Source organism: Drosophila novamexicana, unplaced genomic scaffold (assembly GCF_003285875.2).
Source record: "Drosophila novamexicana strain 15010-1031.04,08,12 unplaced genomic scaffold, DnovRS2.1 tig00004557-arrow-arrow-pilon, whole genome shotgun sequence".
NCBI classification, from domain to species: Eukaryota; Metazoa; Arthropoda; class Insecta; order Diptera; family Drosophilidae; genus Drosophila; species Drosophila novamexicana.
This window is the reverse complement of record NW_020825053.1, coordinates 240318-265924: the sequence shown is the minus strand read 5'-3', so window position 1 is coordinate 265924 and position 25607 is coordinate 240318. Positions and strand designations below refer to the sequence as shown.

Below are 25607 nucleotides of genomic sequence, written 5' to 3'. Positions count from 1 at the left end.
TGTGCGCGCGCGTGTGTGTCTGAGAGAGTGTAAATTGCCATTATGCTCATGTTTGCTTAATATGTGGCACACAGCCCACTGAACAGCGAGCAGCTCGCAACGCGTCAAGCCAATTAAAGCCAAATTATAGCAGCGCTTTTTAACGATATGCAACGTTCTCAACCGCCCACTGCCTACGCCCCTCTCCCTAAACCACACTCTATCACTCAGCTCGTCAGCGCATTCAATTTAGCATTGAAGATTTATGGGCGTGCCTCCTGCTAATGTGCTAAACACAAAGCCCAATTCCAGTGGAATGATCAAGCCCACAGCTTGGCTGGCGGCACGCGTTTAAAGACAAAGTTGCGAGTAGATCAAAGCAAAGTTGCCGGCAACTGTGACTTCGACCCGGTTAACGAGCTCAGACTCTTGGCTACTGGCCATAAGCGTTCATGTTTCAAATGCAAACAAATCAAACGACAAGTGGGCGTGTGGCCATGCCTTCAATTCGTAGATTGTGACTTAAACATAATTAGAAATTTCCGGCTGGACGCTGGCGCCACAATTCTGTTGCAAAGTCGCGGCAATTGGGCGGCACAAATCAGTCAGCTGTCAAACGCTTGTTGATTAATTTGGTGTTAATAACGCTTGGCCGCCAATCCTGTCCCAGTCACCGTCCAACTAACTGTCCCAGTCCCAGGCCAGTTCCAGCAATTAATGCTTCCAGTGCATTGGCCAACTGTCGCGACCAAACTGCCGGGCCAAACTTAGTCATGGAGCGTGAAAACGTTTTGCGGCAGCTGAGGATGCGCCGTGTGTTAATTGAAAGTTTGACTGACCATATAAGTAAGGTAGCCAAAACTGAATCCCGCCGCATACAGACACACACACAAGCACACAGACTTGAGTTCGATTTGGTTGTCTGCTGATAGCCAAAAAACTTGCTGCCAACAGCCATAAAAGGCCACACACGCGTCGCCAACTTACCTGCCTGGGAAACTGCCAACAGCAGCAGAAGCAGAGCCAGCACAAGCAACACAAGCAGTGGCAGCAAAAGAAGCAGCAGCAGCTGACGCCAGCAGAGGCGCTGCTGCAGCATTTGCTTTCCATGTGCCATATCATTTGCCCAAAGTAAGAGGTGTTTAAAATGCTAATTTGGACAATAGCAAATGGCGGGCCACCAACTGAACTCAGTGCAGCTGTCGTCTTTCGATACGAACCAAGTTTTGTTTTTGTTTTCGCTTGGCATAATAACTTAAAACTTACCTCAGCTGAACTGAACTGTTTGGGAAGTGTGACTCAAAGTCAAAATCATTATGCTCGACCTTCCTTTTCTGGTATGCAAAGCTATTACACTTGAACAGCTGCTGGAATCATGTTCAAAACTTGTAAAGTTTCCTCCATTTGACCCACAATTTCTCATTCCAAGAAATAAGCAGCTTCAGTCTCTTGGATACAAAATAATAGTACTCCTTCCCTGTCATTTGCCAAGCACTAAATATCTATCTAAAATTATTAATACTATTATTATTAATATTAATATTAGTAGTATGATTATTAATACTATATTTAAAAAAGTTGATATCAACAAATTTGTCACAAACGTGGTTAAGAAGTGGTATAATAGTAATGTTTAAATTACTCGATTTACAATCAACTGAGCTGAAATGACACGGAGATATTTTATCTTCCTATTTATTTTATTTTTGCTAAAAACTGCAATGTAAAAGTATTCCTTTAATAGTCATAAAAAAGCACAGCATAGGGTCTTTAAATCATTTTTAATATGCCAACTGATGTTGGATGTATGTAAATAATTCTTACTGGCATCTGCTGCCGTTCCATCAACGCGTTTGGTCAGCTGTCACCACAGCAGCTTCCTGGCCAGGCCCAGGCACAACTGCAGGAATGTCAAAATGTCAATTCGAAACCGTTTAGGTAAAATCATTTGACTGACCCGCCTGGCTATCAGCCAAATGTTTCTTTTTTGCTTCAGAAACAAAAAATAAATAAAAAACGGTGGCTATTGACTGGCCGGGAACAGGCAGGCGTGCCTTTATCCACCAGGCAGTCGCTCAGCCAGTCTGTTGTTGCGGTAGGAGGTGGGCACAGTCATAGTCTCGGTTTGTTTGGTCAGGTGTAGGCTCGTTTGTCTGTCACTCGCTACATTCGCTTGCTTTTCCTTTATGCAAATGCCAATGAGTTTTCAACTTTTTTACTTTTATTTTGTAAATAAATTGTGCAATGCGCCGAAAGTGGGGCGAGCCATTGGCAGATAGGCTTTAATAATTCGCAGCACAAATCTTTCATCTCTGTTGAGCTGAGCTACAGCTGTCACGGGAGCAGTTTGTGGAAAGACCTCACCCGTAGCGATTGCCTCAAGATTCGTTCGCTTGACAATCGCACGACATTTCTGACAAATACTGCTGACAAAAACTTCCTTTTAAATGTATTTTTTTTCTGCTGACAAGACTCTCAGACGTTGGATAGGCAAAGCATGTTGACAGGCCAAGAAACCACACCGACATGCTGCATTTTTATGCAATTTTTGCAGCAGCATTGTATATGTGTTACCCAAAAAAAAAAAAAACAAAAACAAAAAAAAACACCACTGCATAGGCAAAACGAAAAAATAAGTAAAATAAAATAAATTATAGTCGCACAGCTTTACGACAAATTCAATGAAATATTTGCAATTTAAATAATGTTAACTGGCATTTTTTTAATGTAAATTTGGCTTAAAATCAAACATTTTGGACAGCTGCTGCAGTTGCATCACATCCCCTAAAGGCCTCCCCGCATAAATAGCCCGCCGATGGGGCGTATATTCAACTTCAGTCGTAAAACGAAACAAATGATAATGATATGTGTACACCAATGTTTTTTGTTTGGTAAGGCTTGCAATATTTTAAAGCATTATTGAACATCATTGCAACAAATTGAAATCAATATGCTTGTCAAAACAGATCATTAATAAATGTTTCTAGTTTTATTCATTCTATTTAAAGAGTTAATTAAGAATATTAAAACCTCCATTTTCATATATCTTTCAGTCGATCCCTATGTCAATGCTTTCTTTTGTAAATGAATATATATTTGCGTAAGTTCAAATTCAAACTGACTCTTCCAATGGGCAGGGCATGAAAATTGTGAAAATTAAAATATAAATAAAAGAAAAGTCTGCACGTACGCCGAAATGAAACACAGTCCTCGACTGAGGGAGGCTTAAAGCCCGCACTCAAAGATACAGACACCCAGCCATATACATACTACACCCGCAGCAAATAAATTCAATTTACAGTGAAAAATGGCAGCGATGATGAAGATGGCGAGGCCAGGAGCTGCGAACAGGTGCGGGAAAAACTTTATTAACATTTTTCGCATGCTGCACGTGCACATTGACAACGTGGGCCGCGTATTTTGCGCTTTTTAATGAAGTTTCATAAATTGTGAGAATCGAACGTTAATCAAATAAGGTGCGAGAGAAATCAAAAGCCTTGTCCGAGACGCCTTAAATGGATGCCGTGAAGCGACAAACTGCAGGGGCTGTCTGCACACTTGGCCAGCAGAATCTGTCAATAAATCAATTAGTGTAATATAAATCAAAACGAAAAAGAAGTGGCCGCTGGAGGGCAGCCAATGCGACATTGTGATGTTTCTATTTCTACGACTTTAATTAATTGCAACAAATTTATGTTTGCCTGTCAAAAAACGTGGCCTACGGGCACAATTAGCCAAATGACAAAACCAACACGAACCGACGGCCCATAACTCATGCCACACATCGTGTACGTCAAATGCTGCTTCTCACTGTTGGCTGTTGTCAGTGGTACAGCAGTGTACATTTTTGGCCCATTGCTCATAAATTCAACGCGTCCTTAGCAACTTCCGTCAAATGCATTGGCTAGCAAACGTCAGCGTGTGCAACGGGGCGTATGCAAAATGCCAGCCAATGAGCTAAAACGCACGCAAAGTCAGAGACAACAAGCAGGCAGAGGTCAAATTCGCTAAAAGCAACTTAAGTTTACTATCCAGTCTAAAATTTACCGATAGCACTGTGCTACATCCTGTATAAGTTGGGTGATTTCGAAAGGAAAGAGACAATTTAATAGTTCCTTAGCTTTCCTTATCATAGCTTCACTATATTTATTTGTTTATTTACCTCTATCCAATATAATATAGTTTTTTAGTTCTCTTTATTTAAGCTTCGCTGTATTAATTTTGGAGAAATAATCTCCCTATCCTGATTACTCTTACCTACGAAATTACATTTCTTCTTTGAACGATATCCTAAAATGTTTGACCAAATAAAATATTTAATATTGTAGAGTTTCTGTTAGCTAGTGTAATTTTCTTAAGTTGAACTTCTTCTGAAATTGTTTTCTACCCCAAATAATTTTGACATTTGACTAATGCTCCGCATTAGTTCTGCCAAAAATTTCTTAATTTAGCTTTGCTGTTGCCATTGCTCGAATGGTTCACGTTCCGGACAAGAAATTTCAGGGGGTTGCATGGGCCGGTTCTGGGGCGCAGTTTGTATGGGTCGGTCTGAATGCCGAATTTTATTTTGGCCACAAGCCCGAGCACAAGTTTTTGAGTTTTATCTGCTCAAAATTTGTCACAGCAAATAAAAAGTTTTGCCTTTTCATTTTGCGCTCCACCGTTCGCCTTACCGTTGCATTCACAGTTTTTTTTGCCTTTTAATCCGCAGAGCAAGAAATAAAGATAAAACTTAAGCCAACATAAGTTTCTATAAAAGTGTGCTAAAAAGCGAGCTACGGACGAAGGGCGAACAGCGCCAACAACGAATTTGAAGTGCAGCAAAACTGCAGAAATAATGAAATAACAGCAATGCAATTAAAAGGAAGCTTCTGTTGATTTGCTGGATTAAGGTAGTACACACACACACACACAGGCATACATACACAAACACACCAAGCACCCCACAAGCACACAGACACAATGTCATACACAAGGCCAAGAGGTGCTGAATGTCGCGATAACCTTGGGGTAAGCAAACGCGTAAAAACTTTAAGTAGCTAAGGACTATAAAACAACGTTGCCAAATTGCGTTAACGTTAACGTCAACCACTTACAGAGTTACGTAATTGCTAGTCCAATGCACATTTGAGTTGCAACGCGCTGAACAGAAAATGTGAAGGGGCTTAAAGGAATCAAGGCAAGAATTGTTGCAATCACATCAAAAATCAAAAATAGAATTGTAAATTTCGAATAGATAAGTTTATGGAAAGGTAGAGCCAATCGTCATATACTCAAAGTACAAAAGTACAAATAGGCAGACTAGACCTTCCCGGCTATTAAAACATATATATACAGTAGTAGTCAGTATAGTCTTTTTAGACAGTTTCAATGGATTCAGGGTACAATAATGATTTGAAAGTTATGAAACTTACTACACTCTTATAATAGCTCCAAACTCTGGGTTGTGTATGCATATATATAATAAAATATATCCATGAGCACGGATTATTCTCTTAGTTTAATGTATTCAAGTTAATGTCTTTGTTATTTGACTAGGTTGATTATTTGAACAATTAAGCCACATTTTATCATATTCCTAGACAAGACGCAGGTGATGAACACGAACTAATTACCAAAGCCCTGGCCCACCCGCTGTGCTCATTTCTGCGTATGTAATATGGACTGCCACACATGCTCATCATATCGCTAAACCAACTCCAAAAGTTTATAAAATACATCCCTTTAATTAAAGTCTATTAAATTAAAGATGAGAATTTTCAATCAAACAACCCAACAAAACTAAGAACTAAGAAATGCTGATCAAAATACAACACCCAAGTGGCTTAAATTTGATATTTTCAACTAAGCGCAGGTTGTGCTAAATAATTCAATATTCATCAGCAGCCGCCACTAACAAAGCGTCCATTTCGCTGAAATGTCGCGAGCAGCGATAATTTTAGCAACCCAAACTTTCGAACGCACAAAAAACACACACACACACACACACATACACTCGTTCAAATTGAGATACATGGTTTTTGCATTCATGAAACACATGTTCGATCCGGATTTAGTTGTCGCTTTTGAGCGAAGTTTGGCCACAGCTCCGCCCGCCCATTGCACATCACATTAAAAGCATTTACGATAGATAGGCGAGACAGACAGAGTAAAATGTAAATGAGAAATGGAGACAGAAGTAGACAAAAAGAGTCAGCAGGAAGGAGACAAGTAGACACACAAAATTCCCCTTGTTCTTACCCATCTTATCGCTCTAAAGTTTTTGTTTTTGCTCTAGCGGTAAAATTATAATATAATTTCAACTATTACTCGTGCAAAAAGCTTAAATTAAAGTTTTCGTGCCTGCGGGGCAAACACAAACACTCAGACACAAACACATGAGTACTGAGGAAAGCAGCCATCTTGCTTCAAGTTTTTGAAAATGTTGAACGCACGCCCAAAACAAGCACACACACAGCATATCCGTCAGACAAGAGCAGATATGCTAAAGTTTAAATGATTCAAAGCAAAGAATGGAATTTGTTTAAAAATTTAGTTGGCGACTAAAACGTATTGGAAAAATTTCAAAAGCTAAGCAAAACAAACATTTTCAAAACTAGAGCAGCATATTATAGATTTGTAAATGTGAAGAGTTCTTTACAATATATACAAATCCAAAATTGGTGCATTCTGTGAGGTAACGATATATTAAAATATGCACAAAATTCAAATTATATTAAAGAAAAATTATAATACCCTCTGCAAGGGTATACAAATTATTTTGGCTGTCAAAATTTGAATATCTTAAAATTATATGCGAAGAAAATTTGTGAGAGTGAATATCCTTAAGTAGTAAATATATTCACGTATTTTTAAAATCAATGAATACATTCAATATTCAAAACAGCATTAAGGCTGTATTAATTTATTAATTATTTATTGATGTAAATCTGAAATATTTTTCGCATAATTGAAAACATTCTTACTTCGGGTACAGCATTATGTAATTATCAAATAAACTTGAAAGATGTTCTGAAAAGGCATTAACGGAAATGCAAGGCATAGTTATAATGTTGAATGAATTGCAGTTGCAAAGAGGTTCGCAACGTCAGCATCAATAAACTTTGACGCTAGACGAAATGCTTGAGTAGCCCAAGGAGCAGCCGCAACAACAGCAACATAGCGGAAAACCCAGAAATTATGGCCACACTTTCGTTTTTTGCAGCCAACCGCCGGACAAAGCCGAGCGCGATAAGAAAACGCCATTGCAACATTCTTGAATTGCAGCCAACAAGAACGGCAATGACAACAACAACATAAGCCAAGAATAAGAGTGAAAGAGAGTGCATTGTGGGCCATAAACTTGCGACAACGTCTTGTAAAAGTTTTGGCCAGTAGGAGCTGCGTTGGTGTTGGCTATCAGTTGGCCAGAACTTTACTGCTTACGTTCGTCATATTTACGCGTGAGTTGCATAGCAGCTAGGCAGGGGAGGCAGGGCGCTGGCCCTGGAAGCCGGGCGACGGCAGCAAGGAGCGGTTCCTATCTCAGCCAGGGCACACGAAAACATGCGGCTATAGAGGCAACTCCAGTTGTTGCCTGGCAAAAGGCGTTGCACGTGGCAGGATGAGGTTGCGGTAGTGGCAATGCCGTGGCAGCCACTTGTGACAGTTTTAAAATTGTCCAACTAGCCACCATGGACAGCACCGCAACAACTGACTGATAAATGTCGCTGGCCAGGCAGCAAATACTACTGCTGGCAACATTTCCTTATTTCCTGCCTGCCTGCCAACATAGCACGGAAAACTTTTAGGCCAAAAGGAAACCCCCGAGCGGCGGAAGCGTTCGGGGGCCATTTTTATGCAAGTCATAGAAATTTACAAGCCCCAGTGACAAGAATGTTAGTTTATGGTGTCAGTAATGACAGCGAATTGGTTCTAGCTATTTTTCAGCCAGAATTATTTTGCTGTTCTTTAAATTTTCATATATAGTAAATAAATTTATAAACGTTTTATAGAAAAATAAGTAAAAAAATTTTATGTATTTGAGATTTAAAAAAATATTCGCCTTTTTGGTTTTGGGACTCTTTGAGTACACAAATTTAGGTTGCATGAAATAATTTCATTTATCGATTAAATAATTTCGATCAGCGATTGTTTTAAGTTTTTTTTTAATTATATTTCATGTATTTAAAGATAGTCGGATTTTTTAAATATTTTTGTCCAAATTTTGAAAAAACAATTGTTTGGCTATATTCGAGCTATCTATCTAACTTTTTTTAAGTTTGTTTGTCAGTACTGCTAGCTCGGGTGGACATTTTGCTTGGGAAAACTTTTGCAGCATTGGCATATGCAATTGGGTTTGCTGCACATCCTGTCGACAGCTTGGACTTGGCAAACTTTTTCTACTGCTGTTGCTGTTAAATGTTGCAGGCGCTTTTTAGGCATTTCCAGTGGCCAAAGTAGCGGGGCAAAGTTTTTAATGAATTTTATAGCAGCCGCCGAACCACTGAACCGCAAACAACTCAACTGAGCCGTGTTGAACTACAGCAAAATCTGTGAAGCATTTGATTACGTAAGCTAAAGCGCTTCAATTGCACGTTGATAAGCGGGGTCCAGAGTGCAGGCAAACAATCGCGCTAATCACGCCAGACTGATAGACATATGTACGGACAAAGAGACAACCCGCTTTGACTTTGATGCGCTGTCAACGTTGCTGCTGCTGCTACTGCTGCTATTGGTGTCGGTGTCGATAGTGTCGCTGTTGATATTGGTGTTGATGTTGATGTTGGTCTCCGTCTGGTCATTAAATGCAGCACATTAAAGCAACAGGAGCTGATGTCGACGTCAACGTTGTCTGACAAGCGTTGAGTCAATTACATGGTAATAAACTAATGGCCAATGTCTGCCTGTCTGTCTGTCCGTCTTTTGACCATCAGCAGTAGCCGAAGCCGTAGCCGCTTGACATGTTCGTTAATCTGCGGTAATTGTTGAACTCTTGGTCCAATGCATGCGCCCACCAGCGTCGAAATAATTGGCTCGATGATGTGAAATTTATTATGAATTATTGCACATAATTCCCAAATCTAAAATCTTCTTTTCTGCTTTGGATTTATTTGCCGCGGTTGTCTTTACCTTGGGCACAAAATGTATAGGAATATTTAAAATATATATACACATATATCGGAGACCTTAAGCATGCACACACTTATTGATATTCAGCTGATAGGTCGAACCGGGCGGGCAGGTGCCATGCACGGGCCGTTCCTTGACACACAGATTCGTCTCGCTGCTGAAGCCGGTCGGACAGCTGGAGCCCCAGGCGGTACCGAGCAGTGCCAGAAGCAGCATCACAAGCCAAGTACAACCGCAGTTCATAGTTGCCGAGTGTGTTTTCTACGAGGAGTAATTACAGTTACGTTAGTTGAATACCTTTCACCTTAATCAAGTGCAGTTCCCACCTGTAGTAAATGCAAAATGCAACTACTTACGGATCTGCACTCAGCTGTGCGCTTATATAGAGCCGGCACGCGACTTATCAGCGGCAGCTGTTTACATTTCGGACTAAGAAAAGATCATCCCTAGTTCTAATAGGGTCGGCCGATCATTGGGTTAATGTCGGGCAAATTGATAATGAAATGTGTGCAAAATAAGACTATTCAGCGATTAATTAAATCAAAACAACGTCTATTATATGGATTTCAATTACATTTTATTCAATTTAGTTAAGCTCCAAGCTATGCACCGTAAACGCAGGCGTTGACGCCAATCTTATAGGTGGAGCCCGTGGGGCAATCGCCGCGAATAGTGCGCTGGCTAATGCATTGGCCATTCTCGCTCCTAAAGTCTTTGGGGCATTTGCCAGCCGAAACGACAGCAGCGAACAGGGCAAAGATAACCAGGCACAACCACGAGAAGTTCATTTTTTATAAGCTGCATTAAAAGAGTAAAAAGGATTACTTGGCATAAATATAGAACAGATTAAAATATAGTAATCATTTTTATAAAGATGCAATATTTTATCAATATATAAATGAATACATTCCCGATATTAAGAGTTGCAATATTTGTAAAAACGTCTACTTCTGTTAAAGGATATTGAAAAACGTTGCAGAATTCCTATTTATAGTGTTATTTTATAGCACAGCATAGTTTAATCATATGTGCATGCGTATAAGAATATATATATAGAATATATTATTAAGTCGAAAAATGAACAGTTGATTCTGCATTCCTTGGAGCTGGTAATCTGTTTATATGCAACAATTTAGTTTATAGTTGTCACCTTGCTTAATATCAAACATTTGCTGCATTTTACTTTATGCATTCTAAAACAACGCTTTTAATTTCACTCATGTTGCATTTCTTGGAGTTCTGTTTCCCCTTAAGTTTTTTGCACAGCTTTTGTCACTTACGTTTTGTCTCTGCTTAACAATTCTTGAAACTAAAATATTTCGACTGCTGCCGGCATGTTTTATAGGAGGTTGGGCGTTGAAGCCTTATCTCGTGGCTCGACCCTTTGACACAATCAGCGCCATTTAAGCTTAAATTGATAAGGCTTCTGAAAAATCCAAAGAGCCAAAAAGTAAAACGAAAGCTTGACACATATGAAATGCCTGAACAATGCACCGAATGGGGAAACAATTGCTGAACTGGACAAAAGGCCTCAGCGCTTTACATGGCCTCAGCGGTGGGCACTTGAGCGCCGAAGTAGGCGTCAAAATCAGCGAAATCTGCACCAGAAATACCAACGAGTGGAACCAAATTGTCAAGTGTGTGCGGCACAGGTGAAATGCTGCGCCACATTGTCCAGTCGAAACAATGGACAGGTCGAGAATTGTGGATTGGCGCCTTTTGGCCCGGGGGCCTGTCACTGTCACGTTGACAATGGACATGTGCCTCCACAGAACTGAAACCACGCCTGCCCAAGCCTATTGGTCATGCATATGTCATTCAAATACAATTACATTCGGAGGCATTCACTCTGACTGCAAGAAGCGGTTCAACATGACCACGATATGAAATCATTTTTAATACTTTTGTATACCCTGTATCCATTCAATGCACATTAAATGGGTATACGGAAGTGTATTTACCGAGTAAAACAAATTTCGCTCTGTTTTCTAATATCAAAACCAACTATTTTTATTTTATAACCTACGTTTATACTAAGGGACGGTTGATAGACACAGATTGTTTTACAGAGTACAGTGTCAAGTCAACCACACGCAACTACATGACTTTGCTTGAATGTCAATACTCTTAGGTATCTTGCAGCATGCACTAATATTTCTCTCCTAAGTACGTGGTATAAATAAAAAAAATGTGAGCAGAATTTTGCTGTTCAAATATTTTAAGCCAAGCCACAGGATATCTCCTAGTCGAGCCAGCATTGAACAATAGATGCTTTTTCGGCAGCTGCGCATAAATCAAATGCTAACGAGCCATAAAGTTTCATTGTCGGTTCCCATTTGAAGTGCCATGCGGGTGAGTTCAATATTTGTATGTTATAGTTTGATTTTGATATACGACAAACAGTTCTTTACCCCCCTGCCTGTCTCCTTTCTACGTCTCGAAGGTGGCCACTCGAGCTGAAGCCGAACAGAGCGTCATAATTCACTCAACACTTGGCTAGTGTTCAATACTCGGTAAATGGTTGCGTGTCCAAACAGTGGACAACAATGTGGGCACAGAGGCAACAACTTTGAACAGCTTTGGGCCAGCACATGGTCTCTGGTCAGGTCTGGTGCCGACTGGTCATGCCTTGGCTTTGAATTATTGATGGGCGTATTAAGAAGATTAATGTGATGAGCCATGGCATAGAGTTTTGTCGACGTCGACGTCGTCGCTGTCGTTGTCGTTGGTCATGTTAATGTCTTCATTGTCGGCTTAAAGCTTTACCTTTACCGTTAGCTCTTAGCAGGCCCCTCAGCGCGCTCTCCCTTTCCCTCTCTACGTGTGTGAGTGTAGTAGATTTGGAGCGCTCCAATTGAACGCCAGCAACAAGAAGAGCCATAACGTTCATCAACGTTGCCATTCGAGGGTCAGGTCGATTGGTCATTTGGTCGCCTCGCCTCGCGTCCCGTCGCGTCGCGTCCCTCTGCCATTCGATTCATTCGTTTCACTCGTTTATTTCGTTGCGCGTCCATAAGCCATTTTTCTTCCTGATGCACATAAGTTTTAAGCTCAGTGTAATTTATTTTTATAGCCATGTAGTCGACGTAAAGATTGCAAATATGTAGTTGGCGTTTGCTATATAACATACAAAAAAAGAGAATCTCTTGTCGTTAGTTGCAAATCAAATGCTTGTCCTGGCATGGAGGCAACTCCTTTTACAGCTACCCCACTCAATTCCTTTTATGCAGGATATGTCCGTGAATGTGTGTGTGTGTGTGTGTGTGGAAAGGATTGCATGACTGCTAGTTGGGAATGTGCTGTGCTGCCACGGCTAAATGGACACACCTGAATGACAATCGACGACGACGACCAAGAAAGCAACGCAAATGTTGGGCTAACCCATCTATAATTTAAGAAATGCGCAGAAACTTTTTCCTGTCGGTTTAGGCTGGTGCAAAACTAAAATTTAATATGAAATCTAACAACAAAGAGACTTGGCAGAAAAACTAAAAGTTAGTGCTTGAAAAGCAAAGTCATACATGAGATTTAGCACTCTTTCTAATGCTGAGACCTACGTACGGAAGAATTAGAGAAGCGATAAGCTTCTTATATTATACTTCTGCTTATATTATACTTCTGAAAGCCTTCAGGCTGGATGCAGTAGAAGAAAAAAATGCAAAGAACAGGCAGCACAGCGGGAAGATTTAAGGAGTAAAGCGGTCAAAAACACTAAAGGTTTGTTTGTCATAATTCATTATAATAACAGGGGTTTTTGATTACTTGATTGGTTAACTTCTCCCTTTATTTATCTTTTTGCATATCGCGTATCTTTTGTTAGCTTCTCGCTTCGCGATTCATTTTACTTTTCGCTTGACTATTTACTTCTTCTAATCCCGCTACTTAGTTTCTTACCTTGCTTCTCCCTAAGCTTTTTAACTACCTTTGCTGTTCAGCTTTCCGTCCTCACTGTCTTCCTCTTCTTATTTTTATACAGCCAGTATCTTTTCACTCTTAATTTCTCTCTTCAGCTATCATTAAAATTGCCAGTTAATTACCGTACATTTTTGCGCAACAAAGCTTTTGCTGCTGGCTTCCTAATTTGATATACGATTGGCCTCACACTTGGTTTCTTGATTAGCACTGCTGTTGTCCTATATGTACAAGATATCCTCACAAAATATATAATCTTATATAAGCAAATTAAATTAATCTGAGCCAAATATTAAATTTCTCTGCTTAAAGCCCAGACTATCATCCCCATTGTTCCAGTTATTCCCTACTGATATTTGAATTGCTAGTTGCTACTTGTCATTTAACTCTGTTGATACACATGTTGCACGTTGTTAGCGATTGCTGTTGTAATTATTATTAACTGCAGCTTGGCGTTCTTGTTGCACCCCGTTGCAACCACTAAACCAAACTATTTTGTGCCACTGATGCATTTCTCATTACGTTGCTTATTCTGCCTCTGGACGCGGTTGATGCCAACCGCAGACATTGACTTTGGTGAAACTGTGGCATGCGGTGGCCTGGTACTGCCGCTGGCACAGATCTGATAGCCATCTGTTATCCATAGTTACATAGCCAAAGCCATGGCCAGGACAGCCCAGCAACCCCCAGCTGGGCTGCTCGTGGCGCTAAGGCCAAAGCTACAACCAAAGCGAATGCTGTTTTTATTGCTGCCACAATGTTTTAACTTTTGTGCCACCGCCAACCAACTGTCGCGTTGCATGTTGCCGCTATTACTGCAGCATTTAACCACTCAGGCAGCCAGCCAATCACCCGCTTCGTCTTGCCACCGGTGCAGTGGTGTGACGGTGGGGCAGTAGGGCAGCCAGGCACACAGCATGGCAAAACGTGCTGAGTTTTCGTAATTAGTGCGCCGGAGTGCAACTTGCCCACGTACTAGAAGTTGGCGAATGGAGAGAGTAGGGGGTCTCTATTGGTAAAGAAGCAGCCAGAAAGTGTTACCCCTATCCCTAACCCGAGCCCTCCCTCTAACCCATATCTCAACCTATTTAGGCGACTGGCAACTACACGTTTATGTCGCTCAGCTGCTGCTTTGGAGCTTTTGAGTGTGCCATGGCAGTGTCTCTATGTGTGTGTGTGCGTGTTCTGCAGCTCGCTTGTTGGTTCAAGTAAGTTGTTAGTTCCGTCGCGTATGACACACAAGTTGTCGCCTTTAAGCCGCTCCTCTGAGTACTTGTTGCCAATATTAAATCCAAAAACTGAGGAACCAACTGTAGCTTTGTGCGTGTGGGATTTTGTGGGTGTGTGAGAGTATGCTCCTTATGCATTATATAAACCTAACTAAATTATCTCACTTTTCTCCAAGGAATTCTTAGCCCAACATTCCCTTTGTAAAATCTAAAATAACCAAGAGATATACATACACATATCAAAATTAATATTTTGTAATCTAACTATAATAATAAATGTAAAAAATGTAATAATAATATCGATTACCTTTTTGAAAAATCACTAGGCAGTCAATAGTAAAAAATTGTTTTAATTTGCATGTGTTCACCAATTGGTGCGGCAATTGTGAACATACAAAGCCGCTAAAAATTTTTGCAATTCAACTTTTAGGACGATATTTCCGTAACCCCGTCTGGGTGCTTAATTTCGATATACAAAAAAAAATAGATACAAAAATCAGCTACCTAGACAAACAAGCAGTCGGTCAGTCAGTCGAGACAAATTTTTTTGCAGAGGTACATAATCTGTAAGCCTAAAGAAAGTTACAAATTCATTTCATTATTACAAATCTCCCAGCTCTCTATAATTTGAGTTTTACATCGAAAAATCGAAAACATAAAATATAAATAAGCACAGAATATAATTACTGGTAATAAATCATGTATGAAACTTTATCTTTGTGGATATTATATATTAAATGGATAAATAGTTTTTAATAAAAAAAAAGCAAATAATATAAAATATGATTTAATGTTCATAGAAAGTGTGGGATAAAATATAACAAAACTAGCCGGCTTCTGTTTATGTCAATTTTTGTATAATGTTCTGGCCCCAATGGTAACGACATTGGCAACGAACAGCTTTCTGCCTTCAGCTGCCAAGGCCTTAATTTTACTGATTATGGCAGCAGCAGCGGCAAACTTTTGGCCATTAAAAGGATTCGTTTTAATGAGTTTGGCAGGACAGGCAGGGCAGTCAGGCAACAAGGTCTGACAGAGCCCAACACGCTCGCCCACTTTATCGATGCCCGTGTAAAAAGTGTCGCTGTTTATCTTTTTTTGGCAGCAACCAAAACTGAAACTGGAACTGCAGAAAAAGAAGCTGAGGCAACAAAAACAACAAAATTTGCATTTTGGTGCAATTAACAATTCGATGTGGCTCGAGGACCGTCGACTGGCAACTGGAGACTGCATAAATCAAAGTAAATACAGTGCGTAAATAAAGTAATTGTCAAAATGTGCCTCATTTTTATGCCGCACCACTTGCAGCCGTCCTTTTATGGCTGTTAATTTCTGGGCCAACACCCAGCGTCAGGTAACCAAAGTCTTGGCCACCACATTCAGAGCACTTAACTGCCAGTTGATTTCAGCAGTGGTATTTTGGTATTGTTAATAAATTGGTAGCGGGCGCTATAAAATCACTTGTACCGCTAATTGAACGGACGGCGCAATTAAAGTCGCCAACTTTCTCGTACTGCAATGCATCAGTTTTTTATTTATATAAAATTTACTTCTTTCCTTCTTCTTGTTTGGTTTATTTATTTATTTATTTTATTTTTTTGTTTGCCAAGAGCAATTGATTGACAGCTGTCATGGCGATAACCGCAGTGGGACTGGTGACTGCAATTGGGAACTGGGATTTGTGATGCAGTTTCTTCTGCATAAAATGCAGATCCAACTGTCGCATTGCTCATTTTCTCGCCGCGATCGTCGTCGACGTTTTCGTCTTGTTAAGGAGCTGCTTGTATAATTTTAATAATTCACAATAAATGGCAACGCCAACGCATTGCAATTGGAGTTCACCTAAGGCCCAAGGGCCCGGGCACTTTCTCCCGGCACATAACGGTTTGACAATTTGCAATGCCAGCGACCGAAAGCAAAAGCCAAGGATGGATACATGAAAAATGCATGAAAAAAAGGTAGAAAAACTTAAAAATAAACAAAGGAAAGCAAAACAATAATGGCACTGCAAGCAATACTTAATACTGCTGCTGTCCGATATAACCCTATATGGACTTGTTTACTCTTTATGCTTATTAGTTGGACACGCTGCGCCCACTGTCCAAATGAACAAAAGCCGCCAACGCCACCGACTGCAACATCAACAACAACAATCTTTTTCTGCCGCATTGTGCAAAATGAAGTCATTTTTTGCCAAAGTTTGGCAAATTAGTTGCAATGAGGATAAATTGTCCAATCACAGACATTAAAGCAGTAAAAACTTTAGCCAGATGATAAGCACTTGGCAAGTTCTGAGAACTGCGGGACAAAAGGCATTTGCGATTCTAACCTCTTTCTAGTTTCAAATTTCAATTTCATTTGATTAAGTTTAGTTGTTTTACAAAAATATGTTTACCTTTTGAAAAACAGAATATATACAAATGAAAACAAGTAAGAGGTTCTAGGCGGGAGCTCACGACTAGGGGATACCCTGAACCCTCTTCTTCCAACATCAAATTCATATATATATTCTATTTTAGAAGCTATATGTCAAGTTTGGTGACTCTATCTCTTATTATTTACCAAAATTGCCCATAAAACAGGATATCGATATCGATTTTTATCGATTGCTCGGAAACGGAGTAAGTTATCGATTATCGGAAACAAACTCGATCTGCGCGGGCACTAGGAGCACCTACATCTAAAATTTCAAGTCTCTGGCTCTTATAGGTTCTTGCGTTCATACATACGGACGGTCGGACGGACGGACGGACTAGACTCGGCTATTGATGCTGATCAAGAATATATATACTTTATGGGGTCGGAGATGCTTCCTTCTGCCTGTTACATACATTTGGATTTTGCACAAATACAATAAACCCTTATACCCATTTTTAATGGGTTTTTGCTGGTTTGCTGGTTTTTGCAAATTCTTTAAATTTAACATATTTTTCTTCTGGAAAATCGAAATAGTTTGAAAATGAAATTTACTTGAAAACGCAGTAAGCAGTCAAAACGACTAGAACAAGCTTAACCTGTTTAGAAAGAAAGCCTGACTAAGCATGAATAGGATAAAATAGCCTCTAATATACATTCATATGTATACTATTTAATAACAAGTGACAGCATTTCAACCCCTAGATATTAAATTAAAATATAAAACAACTTCTTAACAGTTCGCATTATCAAGCACACCGCACATTCCCTAAACTATTTTGAGAATGGGGCAGTTAAAGAGTCCGGGCAGGGAATCACCTGATATTTAGTCAATTCACGGTTGATTTGCGCATTTTCCTGTGTTATGTGCCAATTTCAATGACGCATTGACGCCCGCAAAATGTGAAATATATAGCAAAATTGCATTTGTGGTCGAGTTGAAATTTTAGAATGTAGCCAGGAGTCTAGCATTTACATACGTTGCATTACGTTTCATTCACATTTCATTCATTTGGCTCAAATGATGGGCATTCATGTGGCAGAAATTTAAGGCAATTACGGCTCATATATAATTGAAACAATCATGTGAGAACACAAATTTCCGAGCTTTAAGCAATTAATTGAACTGAAAACAAGAGGGGTGTGCTGGCTGTGAGGGCACTGCGTCTGTTAGAGGCAGTGCTTTGACTTTGGTTTTGTCTACTGCCCAAAGTGCTGGCAGTTAATTAATGCGTGCAATTTAATAAAAGCATAAACGATATATTTAACTGAGAACGCCAAAAAGGCCCTCAAGCAAACACACGCACACGCTTACACACGCACAACCAACGCACACATAAAACTGAGCAAGCAATAAAATTAATCAAATAATTACTGCATAGATCGAAGATGCTATGCTTAGAGCATGGGAAATAAAGAAAAGACGTGCTCTTTACTTATCAGCATCCATAAGCGAGACATTAAAAATGGTCAAGAAAGGAGGCAATTGCCGCAGCCAAGCAGCCAGCCAAGGCAAACTAACTGGGCCCAGTCAGTGACTGCTTCTGTGGTATTTGTTTTTTTTTTTTCTTTTCTTTTCTTATTTTTTCACTTGAGCGCAATGAGGCATTTATCATTTTTAATCGAATGCGGAAACAATGGAGCGCGTCTAAGTGGAGCATTTGATGTGGGTTGCTGCCGAAGCTGCCGTATTGCCCGGTTGCTTTTGTCTGGTGGGCGATTTACTTGGCAAATGGCAGCGTGGAACGCAGCCAAGAAGCCAACGAACAGCAGAAGCAGCAGTCGCTGCGCCAAAACAAATCTATAATAATTTCTTTTAATTGTTGCGCTTCACAAACTAGGGCATAACAGATTGGCTAAACAGCTTATAACGGAGATCTATTCTATTATAATCTACCTATATCTATCTACTATTTTCACCGCCCAAGTCGAAAGCTAATATAGCAGCCAAATTTTCCATTGAGTTGATTGAATCCACAGACTAATATTAATTAATATGTTAAGAGAATGTAAGTTGAAGAATATTAACTCAAATATAAAAGCCATAAAGATGAAAGAGTTAAGAAAATTAATATTAAATATGTACATAATTGAATACTGGTCATGAATCTTTTTAAAGTAATTTATTATATTAATCTCTTGAGATTGACTGTCTTTAATATTATTTATGACATCACATAAGCTTTCCTCCTTCTAAGCCTATCTTAGCAATTTTGCTAATATCGAAAAAGTAAGTATCGAGTAAAATTTAAAAAGTATATGTAAAGCATCCAGACTAAAGAAAGCTTACATTTTGTATTAAAATTATTTTATTAAATAAAGTTGCCATACATAGCCAACAAATGTTCAGTAATGAAATTACCTCATAAGCTTAAGAGAAATTTAAAAATCGGGATGTTCTTATTGAATTAATAATAAAAATTATATGTGCAAAAGAAATGAATCATTCATGTGTTCGTATTTTAACCACAAACCTTAACTTTAAGGAAAACCAACTATGGTCAAAACGACAAAAATGCTAATCTAAACGTCTTTTATGATTATGGTCCATAAACAATACGAAAAAGGGTTGCCAAAGATTCGATCGATCAAAATTTAATGTACAGAAATAGCTCATATATCAAACGCTGACGCCCACTGAACAGATGTCCAATGTTTCAGTTAAGGCAGCGTATTAAAAAGTCGTTCTACTAGACATTCCCGATCTGCCTTCATGTGCTCTCGTACAGACGATGAACGCCAAACGCAAACCTAATGTAGCAGAAAATTACTTTATATGCACATGGCAGCGCTGTCCGCCGCCAACCGCCAATAGATGGCGCTCTGTGTCGCTGGCTAGGCACAATTCGCACACGCCTATCAGCAGCCAATCATCGGCGGCTGCACAAAATTTAATTTGCTTTAAATTGTTGTTAAATGCGAGCAATTGAAATTTATGCCAAAGCAAGTAACCAAAACAAAGCTACGATAATCTGTGCGACTCCGTCTTTGTCTTCCAATGCCCCAGCCCCGTCTACAACGTCGTCATCATCAATTTAACCAACAATCGGCGACGCCGTCGTCGACGAGCTGGCGCCGTCTGGGGCGCATGCGCAAATGTCCTTGTGTGCTATTTCCAGTTAAATTTAACATAATAATTTTTGTGAAACGCCGTAATTTGCGATTGGCCTCACCGTCTCTCTGTCTGTCTGCTTGTCTGTCTGTCCGCCTGTCCAACTGTCCCATGTACGAGTTGTCGTTTAATACGGCATAAAATGTCAATTGGGGCTGGCTCAGTCTATGTCTCTGTCGCATTGGGGCAACCTGTGCGCCCAATAACTTCATATAATCAAATTCAAAACAAATTTGTGCTGCAAACAGTTCTCAGTACAAGCGAAAAGCGTTAGGCCAACTTGCAACAAGGCTCGAACGGTGCGAAACTGGTTTAAAGTTATTGTCCATCTTTTGATTTCTTGGGCTGTCGAAGTTGTTTGTTGTCGGTGTCTGCTTTGCGGCACTTGCTGCTGCTGCTGCTGCTGCTGCCGCTGCTGTTGTTGACTCTTATTGGCTTTTTGGCTCGGTGATTAGTAGGTCAGAGTTTTTCATTTCCAATTGGATATGTTGCACAAGCCAGCACAAGCGGCACACACAATCTGGCTTACAAGTGTGTGATGGCGGCCTGCCCATATTTGGAAAGGGTACAGCTCACAACTCAAAACTAACATTGACTACGAGTGTACTACTAGTATTCGTCGTATATGCAACTACAAGGCAATAAGAACTGGCCAATACAGGCTACAACTTTGATTAATTTCAAATGTTCAGCTTGTGGGAAAGCGGCTTAGCCAAGGTAGCCAATTGGACGCTACGCAAGAAAAACAACCCAAAACAAACCCTCCAAAATATACCGCACAAACTTTGGAATATTCACGCCAATTTAGGATATTAGGGCAAATAGGAACTGCTTACACAAGTTATATGAAGAGCAACCAAATTGGTAATAAATTCTCTTTATCAGCCAGGAGTGTGGAACACGTCTGAAATTAATTGAAATACAAATTCTTGGGATTTCTTGGAAATAGGAGCTAAAGCCCGCCCACGAAATATTAAACGCCAATTTCCACTATGGCTAAGAAACAACACACAATTAGTTTTTAAAAAAGATCTTTGAAATTGAGTTATAGTCCGATCGGATGCTAAAGAAACAATTTTCATACAACCGTGGCATTTCCCATAACGACATCTTAGCGTGCAGCTTCATCATCAACTTAATAATATGCTCACCGATTAGTCAGTCACAGTGTCAGTCAATCAGTCACTCATAGAGAACGAAACGATAACAAAAGGACTAATCATTTTCGAAACTACGAAAACGTTTTTGGGTAGCAATTATATCATGAAAATCAAAGTCAAGCTCAGAAATTGTTGAGGAAATAATAATACAAATTCAGGAACTATTAGATGCATGTACGAATATTTCAATCTAAGATAGGATAATTGCCGTTAATAGTTTCCTATGGTAAAAATACATTTAATAAAAGTGAGATTTACTGATAGAATACTGCTTAAAACTTAAAAACATGCTAGCCAAGCTGGTCAATTAATATAATTAAGGTATTTACATTGATTTACCGCAAACTCTAATTGATTTGGCCAACTCTTAGCGCCGACCTAAGATCACGATTGCTTGTTTATCTAATGAGCATTTTCAGTTGGGGGCTATGCCTGCGTCTTATGGCCGGCGTCTCACCTCGCCGCTGGCGATATTTTGGCGAGAAAGCAAGAAAAACAAATAGAAAAACGTGCCAAAAATGTGTATTTTAGTGGGGGTGGCGCCTAGCAAATGGAGCCGAAACGTCGGTGGCCTCCAGTAACAAAAAAATTCGCACGAGTATTTAGCGCTTGTAATAACAACAACACCAACAGAAACAACAATCATTAAATTCGAAATAACAATAAAATACACAAAAAAAGCAAATAATAATAATAATAAGCGACTGGCAATCAATTTGAAATTGAAACGCGTTTTTATTGCCCTGGGTAGGTGTCTTATATTGTGTGGACCCGTGCGTAGGCCACTTGATTTGGCGTCTTTTCTTTTCTTATTTTTATTTATTTTTTGTTTTATATTTTTTATTTTGTCTTGTCCGCTCGACTGGCTTTTGGTTGTGAACCTCGACGCCAGCGTCGCAGCGTTTTGGCCACGCCAATTGACGCTGATTATTTGCAATTACAGGCCGAAACCCAAGGCGACATTCGTGATGTGACAAACACCGACGCTCTCCGCTCGCAGCTTGATGATCTTTAAATAACTGACTTCAGTCATATAAAAATAGATGCTGTCATTATTTAATAGCCCTCTTAACACCTTACCATATTTCTTCATATTTCATGCTTATTTTTATTTCGAGTGTTTTTTTTTTGTCATTTGATTGCATTTTGATATGCGTAACTGCAAAGGAATTGCAACATCGGAAGATCAAAGACAGACCAATTTGTTCATAGTTCAAAGCGTATCGCCTGTAGTTCATCATGTACCTGTTCTATGAAGCATATTTCAAATATTTAGAACCATTAACAGACAACCCAAAACAATCTCCAAAGTTCTTATACAATAATCGGATTTAGATACTTGCGAACTGCTGTTGAAATTTTGTTAATTATTTGCCCAATTTGTGTTTCTACTTTTTAGTATAATATGACTTAAGCAAATATTTAATAATTCACCAGCAGTATGTCAAACTCTAAAAATAAATTGTAACGAATAACAAATATTATAATTAATAGTTCATATAAAAATATGGCAAACTCAGTTTAAATATTTTGGTCTAGCCAGCCAGTTTAATATTAGTGTTACACTAAAGAGGTCTATAAGTCCAATATATACGATTATGTTATTTATAATTAGATTTAAATGCATTAACATACGGAATATTTCCATTTACTTATATATTATAATATATATTATTATTATTATAATATATTAACTTTTTTCGAAGACTAACACTTTAACAAGCAAATTGAAAATTTTACTAATTTTATTGGTGGTAAATATAGTTATATCTACCCCAAGCTCGTACAATTCTAACAGATTATATATCAAATCAAAACTATTTTTTAACTCAACAATAAATATTGAACTGTTCGCCCTTTGATCACTTTAGAATATGTATCAACTTGATGATATATGTCACTACTTAAAATATATGTTTATTTTATACATTACACGCACTGGATCTTCCACACGTAAATTATGTTGAATACACAAACTATAATGTAATATGTATATATTGTTTGAACTCATTGGAGATTAAACAATCCTGTTATTATACCTTTGCGTGCTAAGCCATTTGTTTATTGCCCTTAGACAGATTACAAACAAAATACAAGTTAAAATAAAAAAAAAATGTTCTATACAAATTTATAGTCCGTGCCGTAGCTAACCCAATTCGCAACGCCTTCGCCCAGCGGCTGTCTCCCGAGGTAGGCACCTCACCTGCCAGCATGCGCACTTACCTCTTTATTTCAGCCACTTTATTTATAAAGCAGACACGCACATATCGAAAATACAGACTATATAGAATGTCGGCTAGCATTTGGCGTTGGCGTTAATGTTGAGGTTGGCGTTTTGTCAACTTTTTCGGGGGCGACGACATAGAGAGTCCCCAAGCAGACCAATGAGAAGTCGCTTTGATGAGCATCAGCATTGACAAGTTGCTGAAATTATTGCCGCCTGTCAGTTTGCATACGCATTTATTCACTCTTCAGTGGGTCAGCCGGCAGCAGCTCATTTCCATTTCCCCACCTCACGGCAGCAATTAGAATTGGCAGCTGGTGCGGGCTGAGAGTAGGCCGATTCTACTGTTACAAATCAATATTTGTCCACCGTGCTTGTCCTGATTTGGATTATCATTGCTGTTGCTGATGAGTTAATGCCGCCGGCAGACATTTACCGATCCAAAGGATTTGCACAAATCACATCCCACACAGCCACATCCTAACCCGATGTCATTTTCAGTGTGTTGCCGATAGAGATTTGCATTTTCCATTTACTGGTGGCAATTGGAACAGTTTTGCGCGCCTCTGCGGTTACGTTTTGTTGCCAATTTGTAGCGTAATTAATTGAAGCCAAATTAATAAAAGCAACGGCACAAACAGAACCAGCAGAAGCCAAGTCGATGACGACAGCGCTGCTGGGGGATTACAGCTGGCAACATACAGCTGATACATAATGTTAAATGACTTAAATGTTGACGGTCAACCAAAAACAACAACAACAAACAAGGGGTTCTAGTCGGGAACTCCCGACGCGGGGATACCCTGAACTCTCTTATTCGAACACCAAATGCAGCTCGCGCTACGCGCTCTTATGCTTTAGTAATAATAAAGATAAATTTAAAAAAAATGTTCCTTTGGCAGTGCTCGCCTATTCTCAACAGCCACACCAATAATTGGGTCTCAATGAGAAGAAAACGACCAAAATAAATGTTCTCTTGTATTTCTTAGCCGATCTTGATGAAATTTTTAGCAGTACATATTATTGTACTATCAGATATTCGGTTATTATTATATTTAAATTGTGGCTAATATTGCTGGGCAAACAAACTTGATTTGCGCGGGAACTAGGAGGACCTACAGCTATTCTTCAAGCTATAATTTCAAGTCTCTAGCTCTTATAGGTTCTGAGATCCTTGCGTTCATACATACGGAAGGACGGACAGACGAAAAAACGGACGACTAAATCGACTCGGCTCTTGATGCTGATCAAGAATATATATACTTTATGGGGTCGGAGATGCTTCATTCTGCCCGTTACATACATTTGCACAAAAACATTATACCCTTATTAACCATTTTCAATGGATTCAGGGTATAAAAATACAACAACAGCAACAAATGGGCAATCACAAGTCAAAATCACGTTTCAATGAGCAGCAGACATAACACACACACACACACAAACACTCACGCTCACACACTTACACAGTCACAGCCATCGCTCACGATTAACTTGGCCAAGATCTGCCTCTGCCCGTGCTTTGACTTTTGCATTTGCCACCTCTCGTGCCTGCCCATGATTTGTTATGCTTTGTCAGCAAGGCAGCGTATACGTATTAATATTAATACACGATTAGTTTTAGATTATAATGGTTCTCATATTATTTTATTTATTTCTGTCTTTTTAAGCGCAGCCATGTTAAAATTAGACAGGAATTAATTTCGAATTGTCAGTCATTCTGGCTGTCATTAGTTAATCTGACCGATTTTACAACCTATTAATCCAGCTCTATATACATTACTCGACCATTGAGCAATCGGTGTGAGTAAACTTGAGGCATTTAAATTTTTGTGTTGGCCAACATAATGAAAACACGCCTACAACAAATCCATTTCCATTTCCATATCAGCTTAGACATTCAGATGTGTGATCTATGTGCCCACGGTAATTATGTCACTCAGGGTGATAAAACTAGCATCAAACTCACATAAAGCAGATCTTTCATCATGGTTTACTTGGAAGCTTATTTTTGATATTAAAATTGATGGATGGCACACATATTCATTTTGGTCTTCATAGTCTTTAATCAATAACTCAATACCACGAGCAAAAAAAAACTATTGTTTTTCATTTAATTTGTTTTGATTTTTTAAAATGTTTGATAGTTTACTATAAACTACAATTTGCCATATCATTTATTACTTTGAATACAATAAACCATTTTGCATTTCATTTCAAATACATAATCCTGATATATTCAACTATATTATTTAGATAGTTTGTCAAACTCTCCTAAAATGTGTTTCACATATGTATTATCAATAAAAAGTCTACTACGCCATTCATAAGCTGGTTTACGAATTAATTAAAATAGCCCACGTGCCTACGCCCAAAGCCAGGGACACTTTCTAGGCGGCCGTCACTTATGCAAATTATATTTGACAAAAAAAGCAAAAACTGAATGAAAATGCGTACAAAATTAA

General features: G+C 39.1%; 2 protein-coding genes across 3 annotated transcripts; both read right to left on the bottom strand.

The window, feature by feature from the left end:
• Positions 1-9049: 9049 nt before the first annotated feature.
• LOC115770564 lies at positions 9050-9464 on the bottom strand. Its single transcript, XM_030715876.1, has 2 exons — positions 9417-9464; positions 9050-9351 (listed from the first exon to the last, which is right to left on the bottom strand). The coding sequence occupies exon 2, from the start codon at positions 9331-9333 to the stop codon at positions 9148-9150; it is 186 nt and encodes a 61-aa protein (XP_030571736.1). The 5' UTR covers positions 9334-9351; positions 9417-9464; the 3' UTR covers positions 9050-9147.
• A 186-nt stretch (positions 9465-9650) lies between these two features.
• On the bottom strand, positions 9651-22975 carry LOC115770567. 2 transcript variants are annotated; one of them, XM_030715880.1, is made up of 2 exons: positions 22958-22975; positions 9651-9888 (listed from the first exon to the last, which is right to left on the bottom strand). In XM_030715880.1, exon 2 carries the CDS (start codon positions 9876-9878, stop codon positions 9693-9695), a length of 186 nt encoding a protein of 61 aa, XP_030571740.1. In that variant the 5' UTR covers positions 9879-9888; positions 22958-22975; the 3' UTR covers positions 9651-9692. The 2 variants fall into 2 exon arrangements, with proteins under 2 accessions (XP_030571740.1, XP_030571741.1); XM_030715881.1 differs by lacking the exon at positions 22958-22975 and adding an exon at positions 10371-10384.
• Between the last annotated feature and the right edge of the window lie 2632 nt (positions 22976-25607).